This window comes from Gadus macrocephalus, chromosome 12 (genome assembly GCF_031168955.1).
Source record: "Gadus macrocephalus chromosome 12, ASM3116895v1".
NCBI classification, from domain to species: Eukaryota; Metazoa; Chordata; class Actinopteri; order Gadiformes; family Gadidae; genus Gadus; species Gadus macrocephalus.
This window is the reverse complement of record NC_082393.1, coordinates 10,109,265-10,127,841: the sequence shown is the minus strand read 5'-3', so window position 1 is coordinate 10,127,841 and position 18,577 is coordinate 10,109,265. Positions and strand designations below refer to the sequence as shown.

Below are 18,577 nucleotides of genomic sequence, written 5' to 3'. Positions count from 1 at the left end.
GGACATTTTACCTCTATCATTAGATTTAGCAATCATGGAGCCTCCCTTGGCTAACGTTAGTTCTATGCTACCCATAATTACTACTAGATCTTATTTTGAAACTTCTGTCTTAGAAAATCGAAGTAGCGAATGTTACGGATGTTTACAACATTGCGAAGAAGAAGGGGGCCGGTGTTGATGGTGAAAGTTAGGCCGGTTTATAGTCCTCCGTAAAGTGCTGTACGTAGACACAGATAGCCCTCGCCGTTGCCGGAGAGCCTGTCGGAGACCCTCTCCGTAGCTTACGTGCGCATCCAATATTTTTGAACTATCCGTTGACGCAACGGAGATGATAAGCGCTGTGGATGGTCCTCCTTATTTACTTTGTACCAAATAAGATTTGGACGTTTATTAACAACACTATTTATATGGTTTGTAGTAGGCCTGCACGTTTGGGGAAAAACAGGAATCACGATTTTTTAGCTTAGAATTTATATCACGGTTCTCCGCCACGATTTTTTTCTCACAAAATGTAATTTTTATTGCAACCATGAACAATGACAAAAAAGAAAATGGCAGTACCAAACATAGTTTTTTGGCACCTCTAGCATGTTGCATTTCAGATGCTCCTTTATAACTGATTAAAGTGCAGTATCAAAAACTGAATGATTTACTTTGTACATATAGCAGCACAGTCTTTAATTGCTGGCCTTTTATAACTACTGAACCAACTCCACACATCTGTAAATGAAGGCTTAAAAAATATACATACCGGTATATCAAAGTAATTTAAAACTTAAATCCACACAGAGGTGAATCGAGATCACGATTTTATAACAATTTATCATGCAGGCCTGGTTTGTAGTCAACATATAAGATCGATCGGGCGGCGAATGCATTGCGTATCCGACATTCCGAAGGAGAACTATGAATGCTCAAGGGGTGCCCGTAGTTACGGAGTCAGATTACGGATTAAGGAGTCGGAGTAGTATACTTTGACATTTTAATACAGTTCAGCAAGAAAGGCGACGAAGAAGAAGGGGGCGTTCCAGTCTGCGTAAACGAGAAACCCCACCACACGAGAACACCCATTCGTGTAGTGGGAACATCCATTTGTGCAGTGGGATGATATTGCCTCCTCCTGCCACACCACAGATGGACCCGTCTTCATCATCCACTTAAAGTACGAGCGGTAAACGCATCCACAGACTTTGACGCTAGTCCGTTAAAAATAGTAATCCAATTGTGAAATCAATATTGTAATCCGCAGCATACAAGCTAGTTATCTTATAAAGTAAATAGAGTTTCCGACGTGCTGCGTTGTGTATTCAGTTTGGCTCAGTAAAACGACTAGGTTATCATGATGCGTTCAAATGTAACATAGAGAAACGGGAAATCAAGTTTTTGGCGAGATACATGAGTAATACTGTATTACTTGTGTTTCTGTATTACTAATAAAGTTGTTTGGTGCTCAAATTATTTTAGAATATATAATTAAAACTACTGATTCCAACATTTATTATTGTATTTAAAATACAATTATTCATTTCCTAAATATTTTTCTAATCACTAAAAACGCGTTGTATTTCCACCAAATAATATGAAAGTATTGATAGTGATATCGATAAAGACTCGGATCGTTACGGAGTATCGAAAATGGTATCGATATCAATAAATATTAACGAGCCCCATCCCTAGTCGGTACTCTCAAAGCAATCCTGGAGTGCCGACATAGCTCCTTCAGGCCACACTTTCACTTGTTTCAGTGTGGGCTTACCTCTGATGATCAGGGGCTTGTGCATTGGAATCAACAAGAGAGGTGGTCTGAGGAGCCAAGGTAGGGGCGGGGGGCTGCTCTGAATGTATTTTTGATGTTGCTGTATACCAGGTCCAATGTGTTCTCCCCCCTGGTGTCAAAGTCCACACACTGGTAACAATTTGGGAGGAAGGTCTCCATGTTGGCCTGATTAAAGTCCCCTGCCACAATGAAAACGCCCTCTGGATGTTTGGTGTGCAGGTTGCTGATGGAATTGTAGAGAATACACAGGGCTTCCTTGGTATTTGCACTGGGAGGGATGTAGACTGCTGTGATGATTAATGTTGAGAATTCCCGGGGGAGGTAGAATAGTCTGCATATAATAATCATAAACTCAATGTCCGTGGAGCAGTGACTTAATCATAGCAGCGTTGGTATACAAGCTGTTTTTCGTGTAGACATACACACGCCCCCTCCTCGGGATTCACCGGTGAGAGCGCAGCTTCTGTCTGCTCTGAGTTTAGTAAGCCCCTCCAGGCTATTGGCGAAGTCCAGGACCCATGAGTTTAGCCATGTCTCGGTGAAAATGAGAACATAGCAGTCTCTATTTTCCAGTTTGGTGGATAAATCCAGCTTCAGGTAGTCCAGCTCGTTCTTTAGAGAGCGTACATTGGCGAGCAGGATGGATGGAAGTGACGATCTGAACCGTTTAGCCTTTAGCTTCGCTGCTAGTCCAACGCGACAGCCGCGCTTCTGTTTTCTGTCACACCGCCTCCGACGCTCCCTGGGGCGGCCTATGCTGGTGGGAAACTGCATTATTAAGCTCCCCATTAAACTCCCCACCATTATCACGCTCCGGTGGACAGTGGACACTAATCCAGGATTGAATGAAGTGTTTCACTATCACGCTTGGCTTCTTGGAGGTGACGATGCTACCAGCGCTGAAGCGAGTGAAATTATCAATAATGTGAAGGTATCACACATTTGGTCCTGGTTCATGTAAATCCACTGCTACAGTCTCGTTGTATCGAGAAGCCATGGGCAGACCAACACCAGCCATAGGCTTAGGCTTGCTGTGCTTGAGACATACCTCACATTTGCTAACTATCGCTTCCAGGATAATAGTGTTCTCATCATCAGCATTTCCAGCATTCATCAGCAGTTTCTTCAGTCTGACGCATGGCCAAATTGCTTGTGAAGTTTCAGTAAAGCTTTGTGCTTTTGTTTCTCAGTCATATTTTCTGTAATAGCTAGCAGTATTTTCTAACATGTATCACTTGGGGAGTCCTTATCTTTATACAGTTATTTCCTGAGGATGTAACCTCTAGAGCAGGGGTTCTCAAAGTTTTGACAACTGAGGGCCAATTTAGGAACCCAAAATCTGACTGGGGGCCGCCAAAGGAAAAAAAGAAATGGCGGGACACGCCGTCAGCATCCCAGTGGTAAAAAAAAACATTGCACCGTGGACCTCTAGGAGTGAGGTCAAGTGAGGTCTAAATCACGAAACTGAGGTTCACCCTTTCAAAATAATGTGCAGTCGGATTAAAACTAACAAATGTAAAGGGATTTAATTGAAAGCTAGAGAGAGTCGAATTTTCTCTTTATATTTATTTAAATTAATATTGATTTAATAATAAAATAAAAAAGATTATTATTTTTTTTTTTATAACTTACATATTTATGTATGACATTGCGGGCCGCCAGGAATGATTCCGCGGGCCGCCATTGGCCCGCGGGCCGCACTTTGAGAACCAATGCTCTAGAGCTAACTGTTTCAAAATGGTTGCTGTATCATTCTCAAAGTCTGAAATAGCTCCTGCTCTCTTTAGCGTAGCTTTACCTAGTAGCAAAGGGATTTTACATGTCACTACTTCTGTTTCAATACAGCATTTTGTTATACCTACCTTGGCTGGAATCATGACCTTTTTTGTGAATTGTACAACTTTTCAATCGCCAAACTTGAGAGGCTTTCCGCTCTCCATGTTTATCATTTTCTGTATTTCGCTCTCATCCAGTCCCTGCACAAAGTTATCCAGCCACTTTTCACAACAGACTGTCCTTGTGCAAGCTGTGTCAATTAAAGCCAAACCTAGAGCTTCAACCATGAATATAACAGATTTTCACTTCATCTTTACACTCTTTCTTGTGTGGACAATCTATTACCCAAGGCTATGTGCTCTGACAAATACCACTCCTTTGTCCATCTTCCGAATTTATCAAGTGGGTATGTGCATGTTAGTGGTCCTCGAGCTTGGCTACTTGTATTTCTGTCAACAACATATTCCCCCATCTGGAAGTGGTCTCTCCGTGATATCCGATCAAACTCAGAGTACACCTCATAAGGCCGGTCCCTTTCCTCTCTTATAAAAACTTTGTCGAGTTCCTGAATCAATGTGCGATATCTCCAGCTCTACCTTTCAGTGATAGAGCTACTGCTAACTGTTGTTTTATCTCGTCCAATCCCGTCACACGTTTCCACATTTCCACTTAATTTTTCCAATTCTCGTAGGACTTCCCTTTGTTGAAACCCGGAGGCATATGTCGTTTTTTAGAAGAAGCCATATTCTGCTATCATGTTCAACTGTAATAATTATTAGTCAACTTATTTAGTTTATTTATTTCAGGCTCTCCACAGCATGACAATCTAGCATCGCCACATCAACAGGAAACCCCAGCACACGCAATGTAACTCCTAAACACTGCACTCTCTCCCGAGTAATGGCCGTTTCACACGGGAGGCATTTGTCGCGCCTGCTAATGCATTCTCAATGGAGAGGCGAGAGGGCAGAGAGGATGCGCAGCGTTCTGTCAAGCGGCACAACAAGCGGGCTCACTCCCGTGAAACTGTTGCTTCGTGCTCGTCGAACGCATGCGCTTTTGCGATACTTAGATACACTAGCGACAGGAAACTTTCTCCATGGTCACAAGGGGTAACTGCCTGGCGTTTCCTCGCGAAGTGCTCCTCCGCCTGTCACATCACACGGGGAGCGCAACAACGCGAGCGGAATGTTGCCTAGCGTGTGAAATGGCCATAACACGTAAATGACTACCATAAATAATATAATAGAGGCGCCAATCAATTTAACTTAACACCTCACACCACAACAAGACAGAAGTAATTGCTTGTTTCCTGAACATGTATTTACCTATAATTCGTGACGTGATGTAAGCAATATCCAGCTCCCCTTTTGTGTACCTGTGAAGCACATGAAGAATGATTGAGATTATTGACATCAGATAAATAGTAACTTTGTGCACGGCTTTCCTTGTTTTCCTTGCAGTTTATGGTGAATGGAATCCCTGAGAGCCACGCGTTACGGGACAGTAGGTGTGGGGATCACAGGAAGATGGGAGAGCTACAGTAGTAGTAGTGGGCGGTAAACCCCTGGTAATTAAGTAATTGAAAGGGGGGCGGGGCTGGGATCTTTTTAAATCCCCTGTTTCTGCATTACATTACTGTGTGCGAGGTGCCGACGACTCAGGGTTACACACAAGAACATAACAAGGCTTTTGAACACCTGCATGTAATTGGAAATGTGTGGGTAACCCTGTCTTGTGTAGGAGGTATTTGGGAAATGGCCCCATTCACATCTTACTGATGGATAACGTAGAAGGCAGTCAATGATCAACCTATATACCTGGTAGATGTCCTGCTAGAGCTATTTCTGGAAAGACCTGGGTTCATCAGTCAGCTTCAAAAAACGGTGACGACTGGCCTGAAGCCACTTGTGTGTAACCAACAATCGACAGGATGGAAATGCGCTAGAGGTAACAGTTTTTAAGCAATTATGATTCATTCTAACCATGTGCCCTGATCTCATGTCGCATTGCCAGAATAAAAAATATATATATTTAATACTGAGCCTGGAATAGAAGGCTGCTCCTTAATTATATCAATGGCTTGTACTAAAGCTGATTTAAGAAATGTTTAGACGCTTCCCCTATACTGATAAAAGGAACCAATCATTCTACACAAACTCAGACAAACAAGCACACACACACACACACACACACACACACACACAAACTATTTGCTGAGAGTTCTTATTGAGTCCAGCAATTTGCAATCATCTAACACAGAGTCTATGAATATGTCGAAGGCTACCATAAATGAGTCCAATTAGTTTTGTGCTACAACCACCTACTTTCAAAGCATGTATTATTGGCTGGTATTTAAAAACAGAATCCAGAGAAACACAGGTCCATATACATGTCAAAGCAACAACCCACTTCCAGAATCACAATGGTTTTTAAAAGAGTATTTGGAGAGTCTCTAAGAACACTTTCTAGGGAGTTATCATTTCTATGTATGTACACACACCCACACACACACACACACACACACACACACACACACACACACACACACACACACACACACACACACACACACACACACACACACACACACACACACACACACACACACACACACACACACACACACACACACACACACACACACACGTGTCCTTAAAGCAAACCTGCGACTTCAGCTTAATCTTCTGCGATCTTCCAGGAGCTAATTTATCTTCTTCTCTCTATAAAAAAGCGCTTTAATTAAAGGCAATCATTCTACAGTGAAGACCGCCTACAGTCTGTCTCATTCATCCAATGTTGTTGAGCTTCAATACCCATCACAGAGGCCCCGTCCACACGGAACCGATTTTTTGGCAAAAACGTCTTGTGTGTTTGGGCTGACCATCCAGACCAGGGATGGGCAACTTTCATGATAAAGAGGGCCACATTTTTCATCATAACCATCGGAGGGCCACATGACTGCACACTTCAACTAAACGTGAGCTGAGAGAAGCTACACAATTTTGAATTTGGTAGATATGATTTCCTGTATTCTGGTGCATTTTGGGGATGGCCACTACCTAAAAAATCATCCAGAATCATAACCTATGTACGGTATGTTAATTGAACCAACATACATTCATTTCATGTTTTCCATGCTCAAACAGCCACATGAATGGTCAGTATTTTTATCAGTGCAAAGGGCTCACATACATCATCATTCAATGAAGTCAAAAAACTGAAAAACAGTGGCCCAACATTAAGTGCAACAACTCAATGAACTCAAACCCAACAAGCAGTTGTAGTAGTTGTAGTGGCGACTTTAATGACTGATATCGCTTCTAAGCAAACTAGACGCATGGGTTTGCCTTAGAATTCTATGAATTCTTCTCATCTTTCTTGACCGAGTTTTCTGTAACTCGATCAATTATTATTATTATTTTTTTTTTCTTTTTTTTTATTATGTGCGGCCCTGACTGAGTGAGGATGCGGGCCGCACTGAGTGAGGATGCGGGCCGCATGCGGCCCGCAGGCCGCCAGTTGCCCATCCCTGATCCAGACAATTACAATTAGGGCATTTAGCAGACACTATTATCCAAAGCACATTACATCGGTTAATACACATTGACAAACCGATGGCAGAGTCAACCATGCAAGGCGACATCTTATCAGGAGCCATCTAGTCAGGAGCAGATAGGATTAAGTGTCTTGCTCAGGGACACATCAACACTCGGAGGAGGAGCTGGGGATCAAACTAGCAACCTTTTCGTTACAAGACAACTGCTCTACCTCCTGAGTTAAGCCGACCCGGTGACTGGAATCAGACGGATCCAGAACATGCTTTTTAAATTTTCTTAAACCAGGTCCTGGGGTGGATAAGTTAAAAACTGACCTAAGCATTTTCTTGTTAGGATTCGTGTGGATGCCTGAAACGCAAACTATGATGTCATCGCCCCCCCCCCCCATTATTATTAGGGCTGAAACGCAAGTGAGAAGCGCAAAACGGAAGTAGCTTTGTGGTCGAGTCTCTGACGCTATTGCTATTACACCGGCGGATAAATGACTCTTGCACCCGACGCAAATCTAAAATGGGTTGGTCTGAATACCCGTAGGTGTGTTTTGCAGTGACGTGTTTGCAGTCTCCCCTGAGACAGATGCATGATATATTGAGTTTATGACATGAATTTCAAAAATCAAATGGCTCAGTTTATGTCAAAATAATTTGGCCTAATTCACACATGGCATAGCGTTTTCTTCTACAACTTCAGAAACACTGAGTCGTCATGTAAATTTTGGCAAAGAGAACTTAACACATACATGATATGCGGTCCTGTGGCCGCAACTGTGGGTCTATTTAATGATATGCGGCAAAACATTAACAAACATCGTTACATACCAGTATTGTATACATTATCGCTATCAACTTGTGTTCATAATATGCATGTGTCCCCCCGTTAATATACATTGCCATGGACTGTATTATGCGTTACGTGTTTAGTTTGCGTGTGTTTAAACAGTCACACGCGCCAAGCATCACCAGCATTCCTTCATTCTTTAAACACTCGGCGGTAAAACTCTGTTTCCTCACGATCAAATACTCATCAATCCTAAAAGTTATGGGCTTGTACACGATGTCTGTGTCAAGAAAATATGTGCTTGCTGTATGGTGTTTGCAGATGCATTGATTTAAAAGTACAACTTATTACCGCTGTATCAGCTGTTCTTTCCCAAATAATTTAACCAACTTTATCATTTACCCTAAAACAAGATTTTGTTTTGGAAGGATGGGATATACTTTGCTCGAGTTTATTATTGTTATTAGGGGTCCAAGCCAACAGGTTGGATCCCTATTGTTTTTGTAGTGTTTTTTATTATTATACTTCCTACCATAGAAGTGGGAACACAGCCCATACCGTAAATGGTGCACACACGCCAATTGCATGACTAGATCCAGATCCGTGAGGACTACGCAGACGACGAAATCCCGACCTGCCGGTCACTAGGTGGCGCTATACCAAGGAAAACGCGTTTGGGGCTATAACTCCCACACCGAACCTCCCACAGTCCAAAACGTTATACGCACAGATTCACTGGAGTCTGCTGCATCTTTTGGCATAGGCCACGCCCATTTGCGACCCTTTCCCTTCTCCTCCCACATTTCTTGCCCAATCGACACCAAACTTTGCGCACAACATCTTCAGACGCACACGACAAGAAACCAGCTATTATTTTGATCCGACCATCGTTGGCGAAACGGTAGCGTTTTGAATATATGTTTCGCGTTGCAAATCAGTAACGGAAAATGCGTTTGGGGCCGAAACTCCCACACCGAACCTCTCACAGTCAAAACCTTTATATCCACAGGTTCACGGTAGCGTTTTGAATACATGCTTCGCGTTGTGCCGGCGAAATGCATATCGCTTGGACCCCTGGATAACTGCTTGCAGTTCTAGTTATTATTATTTTAACGCATGGCATAGCCTTGGGTGTTCAGTCAGCCCCTATGGATTTTTTTTTTTTTTAATCCATGTTATTTCTATGCGGTTTCACACACATGAACAATCTTTGACATTATAATATTTAAATTAGGCTGATTGTTTGCTGTGTATAGCCTAGGTGTGCGTAAGCTTATGTTACAGTTCCGACCTGCCTAGGCAGATCAAAATAGCAACACCAACTGCGCTATCCGCTATGGCACTTAAACCAGGATTGGTTGCAACCTGGTCTCACAGGAATCTGTGAAATGAGTGGACGCTTAACTCAAAATCCGTGGAATCCTCACGGAAACATGCCAATTTCCGTGATATGGCCACAGATTTTGCTCCAATGCAAGTTGATGAGACTCATATTCCGTGGCACACACACAGATCCCTGGTTCAATGAACGAGTCGACCACGGGCGCTTAACTCATAATCCGTGGTGGCCTCACGGAATCACTTAAATTGTCTGTGATATGCCAACGGAATTTGCTCCAATAAAAGTTAATGACACTCATATTCCGTGGCACACACACACACACAGATCCCCGTCTCAACGACCGAGCCAACCTGGTCTCATGAAATGACCATAGCCTATATATGAATGAAATTGATATTGACGGTATGGCACTATATCCCTGTTCTCGCCCATGCACCCATATTGAATTTAATAGACCATTTTCGTTGCTTCGAGGAGGTCTGGTGGTCTCCCTATATAATAAATAAATAAACATCTATATATAAAAAAAAATATCTATAAATATGTATGTGTATTTATGTATATATATATATAGGCTATATATATACATACATAAATATATATATATATACATACACATACATATTTATACATAGGCCTATATATTTATTTATTTTGTTGCTTTGAGGAGGTCTGGTGGTCTCCGTATATAAATAAATAGGTATGTAGCCTATATACCTATTTACATAGGACTACATACCTATTTATATATATTTATTTATTATATACGGAGACCACCAGATCTCCTCGAAGCAACGAAAGTGGTCTATTAAATTCACGAAGGGCCTTCGAGAATAGGGATATAGTGCCATACCGTCAATATGAATTTCATTCATTTCCGAGAGGATGGTCAATGGTCAGATACAGATCTCGTTATAACAATAATTGATATCGATGTCACGAGAAAGGATGTGATGATAACGCCAAGAAAACAAAGGCTAGGCCTACATGGTTATAATTATTTAAATATAATTAACTTATAAAGCGTATAACAGACAACGAGACAATCTAGTTGTGGGCCAGCAGAGGCTGCATTTTAACCAAATTCGGCCTACAACTTTAAACATATAGGCCTAATTGTCTAACTCTATATGTCAAATGTATGATATGCTGTAGGCCTACGTATAGGCGAGTTTTTTATATTGTAAATATTTAAATATTGTCATACCTGAACCACATTCCCCAAAGAAAATGTACACCGTGTTACTTGGTGTTACAACCCTCTTCGTTGATTGGAATGGTGGAAGTGGATTGTCAATGGTAAGATACAGATCTTGTGATAACGATAATAGCTACATGGTCTACTTATAATATTATAACAAAATAATTGTATATTTATTTATATATAGCCTAATATGTATTTTAATTTTTAATTTATTCAATACTAAACCAATGCATTTCAATCGTGAGATTATTTTCGACTTCAGAAGGGCGGGATTCGTCAAAACAACAATCCGATTTATCCGATTTTTGAGCAGACCCCCTCAAAAAAACTGAAACTAACCACGTTCCTTAAACCCAGTCTCGCACCAGATTGTAGTAAAACCAGAGCCCGTCTACGAAGAGCCTGGGCACTTCCTATACGCGCCATTGTACCGATCTTGGTTGTAGTTCAATTAGACATCCACTTGGGGTGATCGTGGGCGAGTCCAGATTGAATGGGAGTCTATGGGGCTAAGTGTGAGAGAGTGAGCCCCCCCTCAGAGAAAAAAATTCAGCTGAGCCCCCCCCCCCATCTCGATCATGATTTTAAAACATTTGGAACATATTTTTTAAACATTTTAAACATATTTCTGAAACATTACAACATCTTTGTGCGTTTTTAAACACATTCTTAACACAATTTAACAACTTTATCTAAGCATGTTTTAGCTTAACCTTTTTTAAATACATTTGAACATCTTAATCTGTGTAAACTGCCAGTTTACACCGATTCATTCGGGGTCCCCGACTCTGAATTTTCTGAGTCGAATCAGATCTGCCTTTTCAGCCAAGAGATTCGACTATTCGGCGGGGTTTGTTTACCGGCGTTGCTATGGTGACCTAAATTATTACAAGCAACTGAAAACAATGCCGGTTTGAAACTAAAACAGTGATTCTGAAAAAAAGTATAAATGCTATCAAAATTCCGTTTCGATAGTATTGAAGATACAAGTGTGTAGATTTGTTTAATGGTTTGAACGATGGTAAACGGTTGAAAAAGGAATGAGTTACGATGTCTAGAAGTAGGTGTATCAGAATGGGCTGACGTCTTCAATGAAAACAGCTGAAAACGAAGCGGTATGAAACTAAAACTGTGATTCTGAAGAAATTTTAAATGATATCGAAATTCTGTTTAGATATTATTGAAGATACAAGTGTGAAGATTTGTTAAATGGTTTGCACGAAGATAAACGGTAGAAAATTGATTTAGTTATGTTACTTCTACAGTTGAAGTACGACTGATGATTTGAATCATCGACTTTCAGGGTTTTATTCAGGTTTATTTTTTTCTCACGTCGCGCCCCCCCTGAAGAACTCTGTTGCCCCCCAGGGGGGGCGCGCCCCACAGTTTGAAAACCACTGGGCTAGACTATGGCAACACATTAGTGCCATAATTCACTAATGTGATAAAAGATGCATTCGGGCGTATTATATTATTCCCCACGCGTAGATATTAACTGCGAGCACAGCAAATGATCTCTGCGCGCGCGCAAATTACCTCTGCGCGCGCAAAACAGCCTCTCGCGCGCGCAAATTACCTCAGCGCGCGCAAAACAGCCTCTCGCGCGTAACAGCCTCTCGCGAAAGATGTTTTTACGCTCGCTCGAATTTAATTTTGGCACTATGGGGGAGGGAACCAAGGCAGGGCGGGCTTTCCTATGATTGGCCGTTTCTGAAGCGTGATATTTGATTGACAGCCCTCCTCAGCCCTCCTCCCATTCAATTCTGAATTGTACAGTAAATGGCTGAAACGATAGTTACGTATTGTAACTCCAGATTCTATGAGTATAGGCGCAGCCTTTTAAGTGTCGGCCTAATTGTCCTTTAAATAGCTGAAGAAAAGCTGTTTATTGGGAACGTCTGCCGGCGCCCGACTATATCTGCGAAATGCGGACGTCGTTGAGGCACGCCGCACGCGGACGTAATTGAGGCCCACGCTGTTGGTGGTCGGGGATTACACATTTTTCAGTGCTACGGCTCACGCCTAGGGATAACCCAATAGCGATAGCCTTAAAAGGCTGCGCCTATACTCATAGAATCTAGAGTTACAATACGTAACTATCGTTTCAGCCATTTACTGTACAATTCAGAATTGAATGAGAGGAAGGCTGTCAATCAAATATCGCGCTTCAGAAACGGCCAATCATAGGAAAGCCCGCCCTGCCTTGGTTCCCTCCCCCATAGTGCCAAAATTAAATTCGAGCGAGCGTAAAAACATCTTTCGCAAGAGGCTGTTACGCGCGAGAGGCTGTTTTGCGCGCGCTGAGGTCATTTGCGCGCGCGAGAGGCTGTTTTGCGCGCGCAGAGGTCATTTGCGCGCGCGCAGAGATCATTTGCGCGCTCGCAGTTAATATCTACGCGTGTGGAATAATATAATACGCCTGAATGCATCTTTTATCACATTAGTGAATTATGGCACTAATGTGTTTATTATCTTAGCCCCACCTTTTGAACGCAACTTTCAAATTACTTGACAAAAAATTACATTGTGAGAAAAGTGGATTCTGAGGGTAAAACCCCATAGGCTCCCATTCATTCTGGAATCGCCTGCGAGCACCCCGCGTGGACAGAGATTATTACTGCAACCAGTCCAGAAAACCGGAACTAACCAGCGAGTGCCCATTCTCCTCATATTAGACATTCTCTGGTAAAACTGCCCACAGCGGAAAATACATTACAATAACGGCTCTAAACATGTGACACGTATACGTGTTTTTGGCCTATTCTTTTCAATGGGCCTGCGTCCACGTCACGTGACTGCCGTGGTTGCTATGGTGGTTGCCATCGACTGCCCCCCATATCTTTCAATTTTTCCACAGTTTAATCACTGTCTGGTGGCCAGTTACGTCACTCTGAGAGATGCGCACGGACATATTTGGTAGTGACACAGCCTATAACCTATTCATGAAAGCAGAACTTCAAGCTTATTGATTGAACGAGGCAGGGTTATTTGAAATAATTCATTAAGATATCATGTGTGAGAGGTCATTCCTCCCCCTGAGTGTGTATTGACTATTTCTGGTGATTGAAATGGTTGTTGCAAGCTTCCTATTTATGTCTAGTGTACCCCTACTGTCCACAAGCACCCCCCCCCCTCCCCATATGGATATGGAGAATTGTTGCCATGCCCCAGTGGTGGTGGTGTCATAACTATGAAAGAGGGCATTCAAATACTACAATGATCAATTAGGAGGCCGAAGCCCTAAAGGAAGTGATGCAATAGGTAACTTCTGAGTTAAGGATAGTAACAAGTAAGCTATAAACCTGGGGTCTCTTATATCAACGGGGGTCTCAAAGGTCTCAAATACGATCATCAATTTAGGGATTCCAGCCCTACAAGAAATTACTCAGCAAGTGCTTCATCTCGTTGCACCTCACCCAGCGGCTCACTTGCAAGATCATTCATATCTGAGAATCAGACCTCTCTTTAATAATGACAAAAAGTTATAAGAGAAATTCACATTAACCTGTTGTTATCTCATAAGGGGCATGGTGCCAGCTCCTTTTAACCTTTTGATCCCAGACTTCAAAATCTTGTCCACAGGCCAGCTGTATCTACACACCTTAAGGCACAAATTTACACCTCCATCCCACCAAGAATGGGGACCAGAAACGAACCTGTCTCATGCACATTTACGCCTTACTTAGGTCACTGTTGGGGGGGTCTGAGGTTTTGGGTTAGGGTTAGGGTTAGGGCTGGCCTTTTTCCAGAGACCCACATTTTTCACAGAGTAATCCCAAGATACACCCTGGTTGAAGGTCTAATGGACAAGATTCTATCTCTTGTCAACTAATTTAGATTGCTTGTTGGTTTTGGGTTAGGGTTAGGGTTAGGGTTAGGGCTGGCCTTTTTCCAGAGACCCACATTTTTCACAGAGTAATCCCAAGATACACCCTGGTTGAAGGTCTAATGGACAAGATTCTATCTCTTGTCAACTAATTTAGATTGCTTGTTGGTTGCCAATGCGTTTCAATGGAGCATTTGATGATGCTGTGTGAGCCTTTCCTGTATGCTGGAGGCCCCAGTTGATAATCGTGTGTGTTCTTTGAGACCCTCTAAAGAGATCCCAGGTCTATAGCTTACTTGTTGATGTCCTCGCCTCAGTCACCTATTGCATCACTTCCTTTAGGGCTTCGGCCTCCTATTTGATCATTGTAGTATATTTGAATGCCCTCTTCCATATATATGACACCACCACCACTGGGACGTGGAAACAATTCTCCATATCCATATAGGGAGGGGAGGGGGGGAGGGGGTGTGTGCTTGTGGACAGTAGGGCTACGTACACTAGACATGAATAGGAAGCACACTCAGGAGGAGGAATGACCTCTCACACATAACTTAATTGTTTCAAATAACCCTGCCTCGTTAAATCAATGAGCTTGGTGTTTTGCTTTCACTTATAGGTAATAGGCCTAGGCTGTGTCATGACAGAATCTGTCCATGCGCATCTCTCACAGTGATGTAACTAGACACCAGACAGCGATTTAAAAAAGAAAAACTAGTCAAGTTCAAGGTTTCCTTCTATTTCCTAGCCAGCTGACCCTAGTTTACGACAAAAACAACACAATTGACGGCAACTCAGTTGCCGCCCTAAACGTCGTTAACTTGGTTTATAGATGTTTGAACTCATGAAGTCGTTTTCAAAGTGAACGGTGCATACTTTGTGTACATTTATGTTCCTCATCAAAGCATCCCGCTCCTATCACAGGAATCTAGATTCAATATGTTCGGGGCTTTGTTCAGAATATTCTGCATATAACATGAACATATTAAAGTCAGGATATGCGTGGATGTTACAGAAAATAAATAATGGCCATAGGTCGTAAAGAAGTGCACATGGATGTATACGATAACTGTGGGAAAGGGGAGGGGGGGGGGATGGGTGGGTGGAAGGGGGTGGTCGATGGCAACCACCATAGGTTTGTTGTTTTGACGAATTCTGCGCAGCCCGCTCCCCCTTCTGAAGTCAAAAATGATCTCCCGATTTAAATGCATTGCTTTAATATTGAATTAATTAGTAGTAGACCATGTAGCTATTATCGTTATAACAAGATCTGTATCTGACCATTGAAATCCACTTAAACCAATCCAATCAACGAAGAGGGTTGTAACACCAAGTAACACAGTGTACTTTTTCTATGGGGAATGTGGTTCAGGTATGACAATAATTAAATATTTATAATATTAAAAACTTGCCTATACGTAGACCTACAGCATATCATACATTTGACATATAGAGCTAGACTATTATATGTATAAGGTTATAGGCCGAATTCGGTTAAAATGCAGCCTCAGCTGGCCCACAACTAGATCGTCTCGTTGTCTTGTTATACGCTTTATAAGTTAATTATATTTAAATTATTATAACCATGTAACCTTTATTTTCTTGGTGTTATCATTCCATCCTTTTTCGTAACATCAATATAAATTATTGTTATAACGAGATCTGCATCTGACCATTGACCATCCTCTCAGAAATAAATGAAATTCATATTGACGGTATGGCACTATATCCCTATTCTCGCCGGCACTTCTTGAATATAATAGACCACTTTCGTTGCTTCGAGGAGGTCTGGTGGTCTCCGCACATGATAAATAAATATATATATAGGTATATAGGCTACATTCCTATTTATTTATTTACATAGAGATCACCAGACCTCCTCGAAGCAACAAAATAAAGAAATATATAGGCCTATGTAAATATGTATGTGTAGGCTATATATATAGATAAATTCACATACATATTTATAAATATTTATTTATTTCGTTTAGTGCTGCCAAGCGATTAAAATATTTAATCGTGATTAATCGCATTAATGTCATAGTTAACTCACGTTAATCGCGAGTAATCTCGATTAATCGCAGATTTCTTTCTATGCTAAATATCCCTTGATTTCTTTGTCCCATTAATTTTTCTCATTTTAATGCTCTTATCAACACGGTGAAGTGCATCGGCTTGTCTTGTGCAAATGTTTTTTTATTCATAACAACATTGGCATATACTGATCAAAACGAAAAATATACGATACAAAAAAAAAGCCTATAGTGCAATTAAACGATGAACATACAAACATACTGCCTTGAACAAGCCTTTGCTTTTCGCTGACATGACTCTCAGGGCGCAAGTGTAGTGGCGTGAGTTTGCTGCGGGGGAAATCAGCTTTGCGCCGGGTGCAAACTTGCAACGATAGGGCCCTAAAAGTTTTAATCGCGATTAATTGCCTAGTATTGGTGAGTTAACTCGTGATCACACTTTTAAAATTATATTTTAAATCCACTCCAATTGAAGTTAAATGAGATTATCAAATGGAATGATACTTTATCATTCATAGCAAATGTACTTAATAAGCAAAAACTAGACCAAGTGATCTTGGAGTTTTATTGATTTACTCAGTGTGGGTTGAATATGAAACTTACGGAACACCACATATTTAGTAGTTAATTAGTACAATTGTTACAGTTACTAGATAAATTCAAATAAGTAGCGCCACAGATTTGGGAATTGTAAACAGGCTGTCACTAACTGCAATTGTAATCAGGCAGTCCCTTACTGCAAGTGTAATTTAATGTAAAGTAAGTGGAACTGTTGCATATTCTTCGAAGAAAATAGTCCAATCCCGGGTTGCTTTTAACTCACTTTATTCGTTATAAAGTCGGCATGTTTCGGTATGGTAACTGAAGCTTAAGGCCGCGTTCACATCTAGCGTTTTTTGTAATAGGGATAAGTTGAGCCGACCGTTTTTTCAACAAAAAGAAATGCTGGCAGCGTTTTTGGCCCTAAAAGCGCCGAGAGCGTATTTTCTATCGCCTAGCAACGAATACATTCTAGACCCGACGTTACTCGCCTACTACGCATCCAGGCTAAAGCCCATTATTAGACATGTTGTAGATCTCGACATGTTCTGTAATTAAAACTATTAATCGCTCCACCGGCACTTTCCCGAGTGATTTGTCTGCCATTGTTTCTTGTTTTGACAGAGAGTTTCCTTCGTGACGAAGTGTCAATGTTCCGCTTGTGATTGGTCAGTTGCCCAAAAGACGGCTGACGTCGGCCTCTTTCTTCCTGAAAGTTGAACTTTTTTCAACGCTCCGTATGGCAGAAAAAAACGCTGGGAGAGGCATTTAAAAAAGCGGCCGTGACTTTTTCCAGAAACGCTCTGCTCCATAGGAATATAATGTAAAACAAGCGCTGGCAGATTTAAAAAAACGCTAGATGTGAACGCGGCCTAAGGGAGGGAATTGTATCTAACGCGTGTGAGAGGAAAATACCGTGATCTACTTCAAGCCCCCGGGCTTAGGCCTGGGGTGGCTCTCTGCCGTCTACCTATTGATCTCTGCCTCTGGAGTTCGAAATCACCCGCTAGAGAGGACGTAAAGTGGGCGTGGCCTAGTGGGCGTGGCCGGGGTGACGTAATGGCTTCGGCTTCTTCACCTAACTAAAGGTGATGCCTTCTGTGGTGGAGCAGCCTTCAATAAGGTCTTGCTCCCCTTGTGGCTATGTGAGGGTAATGCAGCTTCTTAAAATACTTAACAGAACTAAAAACAAAAATCATTTCTGATATATGCAAGCGCTGGCAGATTTAAAAAAACGCTAGATGTGAACGCGGCCTAAGGGAGGGAATTGTATCTAACGCGTGTGAGAGGAAAATACCGTGATCTACTTCAAGCCCCCGGGCTTAGGCCTGGGGTGGCTCTCTGCCGTCTACCTATTGATCTCTGCCTCTGGAGTTCGAAATCACCCGCTAGAGAGGACGTAAAGTGGGCGTGGCCTAGTGGGCGTGGCCGGGGTGACGTAATGGCTTCGGCTTCTTCACCTAACTAAAGGTGATGCCTTCTGTGGTGGAGCAGCCTTCAATAAGGTCTTGCTCCCCTTGTGGCTATGTGAGGGTAATGCAGCTTCTTAAAATACTTAACAGAACTAAAAACAAAAATCATTTCTGATATGAATGTTGTCATTCTGTGGGCAAAACCTTTCAAAATCATGCGTTCAATTTGTATTAATCGCGTTAAAATAAGATTGCATTAACGCGTAATTAACGCGTTAACTTGCCCAGCCTTAATTATTATTACATTTTTTTTTTTTTTTTTGTAGCTTT

General features: G+C 41.9%; 1 protein-coding gene across 11 annotated transcripts in view; it reads right to left on the bottom strand.

Annotated features, from left to right (window-relative positions):
• dnajc6 (DnaJ (Hsp40) homolog, subfamily C, member 6) overlaps positions 1–18,577 on the bottom strand; it is a 68,621-nt gene that overhangs the window by 32,369 nt on the left and 17,675 nt on the right. For 10 of the 11 annotated variants that reach the window (XM_060066669.1, XM_060066668.1, XM_060066670.1 and 7 more), the window contains one exon: positions 4,882–4,931. The exons of the other annotated variant lie outside the window; for it this stretch is intronic. In XM_060066669.1, the coding sequence (XP_059922652.1) occupies positions 4,882–4,931 (50 nt within the window). The remainder of the gene's footprint in view (positions 1–4,881; positions 4,932–18,577) is intronic. 11 annotated transcript variants of the gene reach the window in all.